Raw genomic sequence first — 8,987 nt, 5'->3', positions numbered from 1 at the left:
TTGGCAGTAATGATACTGATTACAGCTTTCTTCATATTTTTATGAAAGTATTTTCAACATGTTTATCATTCAAGCCCCGCTGCAATCAGGGAATGTCACAGCTCTACAATAATGGGGTCATATCAGGAAATGATGTCAGTATCTACAGGCCATAGCACGAAAGTTAACTTCCCTCCCATTTTGTTGTGGTCGGTCTGTATGTTTCCATTTTGTTTGGGAACTAATGATTAGAGCAATGGTTGCCACATGGAATATCTGGCGAGGCATTAACTGTTGCCTTTCGTCCCTTCCTACCTCAGAGAGCTGATAAGAATAGACTTACCATGACCTGAACATCCACCACTTGAAGTCAGTTTCTGATGAATTGAGGAAGTAAGACGACTGCATTGCAGAGGAGAAATGGTATTTTATTTTCACATAATAGAGTTCCTATAAAAAGTAAAGAATGCAAAGGAATGCTTGTCTTGTAAGTGTTCCCCTCCAGTTAAATATTTCACAAAATAAATAAATCATTACAATACAGTCAAAACACAGTGGTTAAGTATCAAACATTTGCTTTAATGTGTTGTATCCTCTATTATTTAATGCTGTCGTGATAAACTGACTGATCATTTCCCTCATCTCATCCAATTTCTATGTCTCCCCTTTATGTTGTGGATTAGCTGGTGTCTCACAGGAGAATATGGGTTATAAATAATGTCTTCTGCATATACATTAGCTGGGACAGTATCTTCTGTGTTGTCCACATTACACACATTCTCCAGTTGCAAACTGTTTGGCACAGAAAAAAAGGATAAATATTGCATCCCGTGCCACAGAAAACACAGATATTATCTTATCCCACCAAATAAAGTAGATGATCTCAGTCAAAGTCAGGAGCAGAGACCACATATTTTTGTGTAACAGTGTTAGTGCCTTGTTTTCAAATGAGAGATTTCTCAGTGAATGTCTTTATTTTACAGCTTTTTTTTTCAATATTTAAAACCTCTCAGTCCAGTGCTGCAAATCCTCCTTCTCCAGTTGAGTCCTCCACTTTACACCGTCATTGGAAGGAAGTGGGTGGCCGTGTTCTTCCTGCGGGTTTTCTTCCCTCTCAGCGGCTTCCCATGGACATTCAGACCCACAAACATCTGCCGCTTCTTGTTCCTCCACTCAGCTGATGCATACGTGTTGTAGCCATTCTCCTCTATGCGCTCCTTCAGGGTGCAGTCGACACCAAACTCTCTCTGGAAAACAGTAGGGATCAAGTTTCAGTGCTATAACCCCGGCATGTGAGGTTAAGGCAAAACACACATCATTTTCACGTGCAAATCCATTGTGGTTGCTCATGGTACCCTGTTTATTTACTACTCCTTAATCTACATTGAATTTTTGGCTTTCTGTGCTAAGAGAGTAGAATTTGGTGCACTTTAAAAAAAAAAATTGCACAGTTAGAGGTCAACGTGTGCACACTGGCCTGGTTGTGATTCAGAGTTGACCTAGCAGAAGTAAAGATAAGGCGTCCTTTGATAAGGACAGAAGAATCTAACACTATCTCTCTCTCTGGAGCATCCAGATTGACCCCTGACCCGGATACTAACCGCTCCGTACAGCTCTCCCTTCCTGCTGATAGCCAGATAGTAGTTGCTGTTCAGCCCTTTGATGGCCACCACTCCCACGTCCACCGATGTGATTTCCAGAATACCTAGGATTTGGGTAAAAGACAGTCATATCAATATGTGTCCACATTCAGGGTGAGCATTAGAGCTTCTATGGCATTTCTGCAATTAAAATGATTTATTCAAGTGTTTCTAACATGGGCAGATAATGAGACAATGGGGCCTCTGTGCACAGACATGTAAAAGGACCCCGCCATTTTATACCTGCACAGGAGCAAGACACACATACTTAATAATCATTAAATCTGTTTTTGCTGCTGTTTTGCATCTCTCTGAGGTCATTATGTGTCTCTTTGTAGCTTTCTTGTGTCACTTTGTCATTTTTAATGTCTTTTTTATTTTTTTGTCTGCAGCTGTTTTGCTCCTATTTGTAGTTGTTTGTGTGTTATTTTGTGTCTCTTTTTACGACCCCAAATTCCCACAAAATTGGGACGTGAATAAAACAGAATGTAAATATTTTCGAATCCTTTTTTATTTAATTTCAATTGAAATCTATGAAAAGACAATACTTTTTTGTTCAAACTGTCTTTTTCATATTTAAAGAAAAAGGAGCAAAGTAAGAGTGAAAACAATCAATAACATCAAATTGTGCATCAAATTCAGATTCGTCTGAACTCTAAATTTGATGCTCTCTGTTTTTATTTACATTTTGCATTGTGCTAACTTTTTGGAATCATGGTTGTTGTTGTTTTGTGGTTATTTTGCCACTTTTCACTGTCACGTTATGTCTCTTTGCAGCTGTTTTGTGTCTCTTTGTAGCTGTTTAATGTTCCTTCATGGTCATTTTGAGTCTCATCCTGGTTGGTACGTGTCTCTCTGAGTGAAGGCCAGGGGGGGCATGACACATATATTCCCATTCAGTGATTTCTAAGCAGTTTGAGCTGAAAAGACCCTAAATTTCACAGAGACAAATAGAACAGAGGAAGGACAGGGGAAGTAAATGTGATCAAATGTGTTCCTCAGTCATAGTTGCTGTTGATAGAAGTATGAAAGAATGAACACTTAATCCATAAAGTTGTTTTTTTTCAGTGAGACTCAATAGTAACATATTGCATGCTCATTCCAGGACATCTACAAGTGGGAACCCACAGTGTGGGAATTCAGTGTAAGGCCACAATTATTCCTTGAGCTCATTTATCATTTCAGTGATATTATAAAGTTAGTTTACAACCTACACCTGTGTAACAGATTCCAGCTGCGCAGGCCATTTAGTTTGAAAATTAATAGGTGGATACCGCAGAGATTCTTGGGTTGTTTATGTTCTGTTTGGTATTTAGGTTTCCAAGTCCCTATGCAACTAATTCAGGTTTCTCATAGGCTATTAGAGGGGCTAATTTATACCCCAGTTAACAAGGGCATGCTTTTGCCGCAGACAGCTGTGGTTATTTGTGTGGTCTCAGTATCAGAGGTCAGAGAGATATAACTTCCTAATGTGTCCTTTGACCACAGAGCCCACTTGTCTCATCTTGTGCTGCTTTGTGTGTGTGTGTGTGTGTGTGTGTGTGAGTTAACCTCCCCTGTTCCCATGGCATGTTTGATTTCATGCCTCCCTCCCTGACTTCCTTTCCCCACTTCCTGTGAGCTGTCGTTATTTTATCCCGATAAGCACACATGGTGCATACGCACACACACACACACACACACATTCAGGCACACACTTCAGCGTGGGGTGTGAACTCCAGGGAGTCGACGACATCCTTTGATCAGATCAGCAGCCCCTCCTCTGTCTGATGACTGTTTGTATGGCAGCCTGCTCCGCTGTCAGACCCACTCTCCGGTGGCTTGGGGGGCCTCTGAGGCTGCCAACCTGGTACATGAGTGGACAGCGGAGGATGCAGGTGTGCCCCCAAAGAACAATCCCCCCTCTCAAAAATACACCAGCTTCCCTCCTCGTCCGTGAGGTCCTCGACTGTATCAGTTTCTAGTTCAAACAGTGGCACCTCGGGGCAGTGAGGTCTGAAGCGGCAAGGCGGTGGTGGGGACTGTGACACAACGGCCATTGAAGATCTGAGAAGAGCTGGTTTCTGTATGGGATCGGGTGTCGGGTATGGAGTGAGGATGTAAGACAATCTATGGCAGTCTCTGGCTGCTCTGTAAACATGGGAGGGATGAAAGGAAGGAGAACAGAGGAGGACAGAGGACCCATGACAGTGAGACTGGGGGTGGAGTGAGGATTAGTAAGGCTGTAATGATCACTGATCAAAGTCAGCCACCGGAGGCAGGGGCGAGACAGGTTGTATATACACACACATGCGCACCCTCACACACACACACACACACACACACACACACACACACACACACAAAGAGCTGATATTGTAGCAGGTGAATGTGCACTTGCACACAACTTGCAAACCTGGCTGTGAAACTACAAAATCTCCATTCACTGTTCTCAGTTCTTCAGCTTGGCTCGCAAGTGGAGAGTAATAAGCTTATGGCTGTGAGTATTGGCAAATGCCATAATGCCATAATGCCAAAATGGTGTAATCCTCTAGATTACACCATTAAACCTTAAATGTGACAACAATGCTTTGTACGTGGTACATTTTTACAAACCACACATGAAAAAATTTAGCCAGCCAGCCAGGTTGAGCTGTTTACGTGGGGAGACTGCAGTTTTTCTTTTGCATGCTGGTTTCCTTTTTTTGTGTGGCTTATTTGATACGCTCTGTTTGGAGTTACAACAGTAAATGGTGCGTTGGTTGGGGAATGGAGGTAGTCAATGCCAGTGAGAATTAAAGGTGGTTTTTCCACAGTGGGATGCCAAAAACTCATGCGCTGTGCAGCCTGAATTGTTATTCTTTCTCACTCTTACTTTGCTCCTTTTCCTTTAAATTAATGTTCAGGGGGCCGCTCGAAATAACCGTTGCACAGATAAGTTGGAACGTAAATTTTAATTGGTGCCATTCCCAAGCGGAAAAATGGAGTGGAGCGAGGCGTAAATCAGGATATATAGTAATAACACTTGATAAGGACCACACTGGGTGTATTTACACAGGAGGGATATCTATCCTCTTCCCCAGCTCAGAGGAAAAGCTATACATCTCTCTCCTCAAACCTCCATAAGAGCACCATCTGTTTTTTTCCCACGCAAAAGGCCACTGCTTTGATTAAAGGAGATGAATGTGCACACACCAACACATACACACGCACACACACACCAACACACACACACACACACACACACACACACACTTCTTGAGCCATGTCCAGAAGTATCTTGAACACATGGCTTAGCCCCTACAGCACAGAAACACAACTAGTGGCCCCGACACACACACACACACACACACACACACACACACACACACACACACACACACAATCTTGACAGGCTCACCCTCTCACACCGTCACAGCCGTGGATAATTACCCAAACTCTTTTACCGCCAAGCTTTCTTCCTTTAGTCTTATGTAGCAATATTTTGCCAGACAGACAGAGCTGTTAAATCCAAGAGAAGTTAGCTGTGAATGCTAGATATTTTAATTATGTACTTAGACCATGCAGATAGCTACTTAGCTGACTTTAACATAATCTCCCTCCCTTTCTCTCTGCCTCTCTGTAACCTCAGCACAGGCTCCCAGCGGGTTGGAAAGCCATGTGGGACAGTTTTGCGCTGGCATCCCCATAAATCTGTGGGAGGCTGGATACTGGCTCTTTAACAGACAGTGAGCCGGGTCCTCGCAGGGCCACAGGCAGCACCCAAAACCAAAGCCTTCACATCCCACACACCTCTTAGACCAGTGGTTTCTTAACCTTTTTCCATGTCAAGAACACCTAAATTGATACACAGTAGGTCACGGCCACCCATTAGATAATAATTCACCTCAGGGACCTTCATCTGATAGGATTTTTGGTTGTTAGACATCATTAAGACCTGGATTCTATAGATTTCAACTAACAGTTGGAGGTAGTGAAACCTATGATCAGAATATGAGTCTTACTCACACTGGGCTCACCTCTATAGTGACTGAAATAATAAAATATAACTATTCTCTGGGGGCCCCAGACCTTTGGTTGAGAATCTCATTATAAACGTATAAATTCCTCTTTGCCCAGCAACTTCTGGGCTCAGGAAAAGGCAAGCCGGCCCTCCACTCATTACAAAAAAAACCTTGATATTTTGTCACTTCAAGGGACCATCGAGGGTCTACAAAGGACGTCAGCCCTGGGATCATGTCTAGCCCCAGGGGCCAGAGCAAAGACTGAAGCTGCTGTTGTGTAGTATCCTTTACCGTGAGAACCTGATACGAGGGCACATAATCCACACACAGTGTCCTCAGACCCCCTCAGGACACAGCTTTTTGATGGCACCACCATTGATACTGAAGACGTGCAGCTTTGATGTGGCCACAATGATGTTCAGCCATGTCATTCATGAACTTGTACCTCTAGAGAGTCCCCCCCTACACTCCATTTCACCTCCTTCCCCGACGCTCAATCTGCACAAACTGACTTTTGAAAAAGGCTACTAAAATGAGAAGTTGTGCGGCGTAAAAAAAAGAAGACAGCAGGGTAAATCATGATCCAAACATAGATAAAGTTTGGGGTGAATTTACACACCACTATTATGATAACCAGAGTCAGACTTCCTACCACCACTACAGTTTTACAACTTAAAAGAAATGACTGCTACAACTAACAAAGCGGCAGTAAAGACATCACGATGTAACACGGTCAGTAAATAAAGTTGCCTCTGTCATGACCTTGTCAAAACAAACATCTCCCCTGACATTCTGCCTCCCCGTGCCATTTCCCCTAAGTCTCTTTGATTGAATGTGTGGTTTAGCTCTCCCAAGAGGAACATTAAAAGCTTCCATATACACTGACTCGCTATGGGGTTGGGGGACAGAGACAGGGAGAGGAAGAAAAAGAGCATGTGAGGGATGTATATATATATATATGTGTGTATGTGTGTGTGTGTGTGTGTGTGTCAGTAATTAGCGAGCACATGTGTCGTCGTCGACTGCTATATGATCACACACCCACTGGAGCATGTGAGTGCCCGCTGGCTGATAGGCACACACACGTAGCTCGGTGGGGATTGCCGGGAGAGAGACTAATGAGAATGCTATTTTACTGACTGATACCCCGAAACATACAACATGTAATCACTCTAAAGACGTGTTTCTCCAAGTGAGCACATCAAACTGCTTTAAACAAATGTCTGATCTGTCACTGGGGGTATGTAATTTGCTTGACGCTGGCTGGCAGGCGGGCAATGTGAGTGGGAGAGTGAGAGAGACACAGACACAGAAAAGAGTCTAAAAGCATCAATGAGACTGATATCCATATCCTCCACACCACCCTCCTCCTCCTCCAAGTCCTGTTCTTCTGTGGTTGTTATCAGTGCTGTTTACCCAGGGCTGTGAAGACCGCCTGATAATGGCCAGTTTATCGGCCTCTGCTCCTTTTTAAGCCATCTGAGAGCTACCATCATTGTGCTGAGTGTTTGGACAGCAGAGATATCAGTGGGATGTCTGGTTTAAAACAAAAAGATGACTCTAATTGGGGATTGCTTCATCTCAACTGGGAAAGCTGGCGGTCTCTGGAAATGCATAAATTTGGGTATTTTTGTTTAAATTTAAAGTTTACGTCAAGTTATATATCCAGTTTATGTAGTTATTTCATGTTATACAACATCTTGGGGGTTACAGAAGCTGTGTTTGTTTTGTCAAATTAGAATTACCAAACATTTAAGAGGGTTTGGTGCCAGAAATGTCTCTGACTTAAAGCAATCAACATGTGCTTTCTGTTAAAGTAATATACTAATGCCTCGAAGGCAGTTTGTGTTGCAGAGGTTAAAAGCCTTGAATTTACACCAGCAGTTTGAAAGTTTAAATATTGCGTTTTACCTTTTAAAAAAAGCCTTGTTTCAGATCTAATTAAACATTTGTACTGCCACTGCAGAGACTCAGATAATGTTTGGGGACTGATTACTTTTTCTTTTTTTTTGTCTACTTTTGTGTAACAGTTTGCAGAGTGAGTTACTTACTGAGGGGGTCATCTTTGCTCTTGGTTCCATTGACCTTTCCGTTCCTATCGATCCTCAGGAAAAACTTCTGGTAAGAGAACAGCTTCCTCCTCCGTATGTCCCCTTGGAGATGATTGTAGCTGCGCACATGCCTACCCTGCGGCCCCCCAGTCCGACCCAGGGGGCCCCCAGTGGCCCTGGGCCTTGAGGCGACCTCAGTCTCAGAAATGTTCAGTGGAACTCTGAGAGTTTGTGGGTTGGTGAGCCTCAGCCTGTCTCTGCGGAGCTGATGGCAGGCCGCCCCGGGTAGGGAGAAGGAAAAAACCACCAGGGCAACCAGGAGGGGCAGAGACAGGGAGGGAAGCAGTGTTGATGAGGACTTAAGTCTGGAGCTGATCCCAAGACCAGAACGAGCCCCTAACCCAGCCCTGGAGCAGGACGAGGCAGAGGCAGCCTTACTCCCTCCAGCAGCCCATCTGATCATGGTAGTGTGCTGTGTGGAGGACTAGAGGCAGCCTCAGAGCCTGGGACATGCTGCTGGGGGCGAGGAGAGGCTGGGAGGGCAGGGAGGGGAGCCCTCCACAGACCAGACTGGGCGAGATGGTCCCCCTGCAGAGTCCAAATGATTCAACACCTGGATGAAATCCTTAGATTTCCCTCTGAATTATTTCTGATGGTGTAATGACTGTTCAACAAGTCACTGCGCTTCAAGCTGATATTCCACTCAGTTCTCCAGTGTTTTGGGCTCACAATCAAAAAGTCTGTTTTGGAAAATAAATCAGTCCGAAAGATTACCTCAAAAACAACACAACAATTACTATTTGTGTGTATTCCAGTAACAAACCTGTTTTTCCACTTCCCTTCCGTTTTCTAATTTGTTCTCAATTGTTTGTATAATTGTGACTATTATTCTTGGCTGCTGCTCCAGTGTGACCCCTGTATTTCCAGGCACTTGCTCAATTTAAGAAAAAAGAAAAAAGGGAGAAAAAAAAGTTCACTGATATCCAGGTTCAAAGTTTGCCGTGTGTAAAATTCCTTATTCCAATGGAATAAAAAAAAGGTGTACCACACAATGTACCTGTGCGATAGCTGCTACGGTCCACATGTGCAGGAAAGCTTTTTCAGTTTTCACTCTGAGGAGGAAATACAGAATTCAAGACTTAAAGAGGAACGCTGGTCAATCCGGGCGCATGTCAGATAATCCATCTGTGTTCTTCTGCTCCTCTCGCTCTCTCCTCATCTCTCTCCCCTCTCTCTTTCTCTCTCTCTACCCCCAAATGACTCCACCTTCACACAGCATCGAGGTAACGGTCTGGGGAGGTCTCTCTCTCTCTCTCTCAATGTCTCAGGGCTGA

General features: G+C 43.9%; 1 protein-coding gene across 1 annotated transcript; it reads right to left on the bottom strand.

Annotated features, from left to right (window-relative positions):
* Positions 1-430: 430 nt before the first annotated feature.
* Positions 431-8,987, bottom strand: fgf10b (fibroblast growth factor 10b). Its single transcript, XM_059337552.1, has 3 exons — positions 7,654-8,987; positions 1,581-1,684; positions 431-1,226 (listed from the first exon to the last, which is right to left on the bottom strand). Exons 1-3 carry the CDS (start codon positions 8,114-8,116, stop codon positions 1,035-1,037), a joined length of 759 nt encoding a protein of 252 aa, XP_059193535.1. The 5' UTR covers positions 8,117-8,987; the 3' UTR covers positions 431-1,034.

Source organism: Centropristis striata, chromosome 7 (genome assembly GCF_030273125.1).
Source record: "Centropristis striata isolate RG_2023a ecotype Rhode Island chromosome 7, C.striata_1.0, whole genome shotgun sequence".
NCBI classification, from domain to species: Eukaryota; Metazoa; Chordata; class Actinopteri; order Perciformes; family Serranidae; genus Centropristis; species Centropristis striata.
This window is presented reverse-complemented; position numbering and strand designations above follow the sequence as displayed.

Bases quoted from the DNA above. Each gene is read 5' to 3' on its own strand.
- fgf10b (XM_059337552.1), bottom strand. From the start codon at position 8,116: ATGATCAGATGGGCTGCTGGAGGGAGTAAGGCTGCCTCTGCCTCGTCC. The intron at 1,685-7,653 runs GTAAGTAACTCA...CCCAAATCCTAG, and splicing joins GAGCAAAGATGACCCCCTCA to GTATTCTGGAAATCACATCG. The intron at 1,227-1,580 runs GTTAGTATCCGG...ACTGTTTTCCAG, and splicing joins AGGGAGAGCTGTACGGAGCG to AGAGAGTTTGGTGTCGACTG.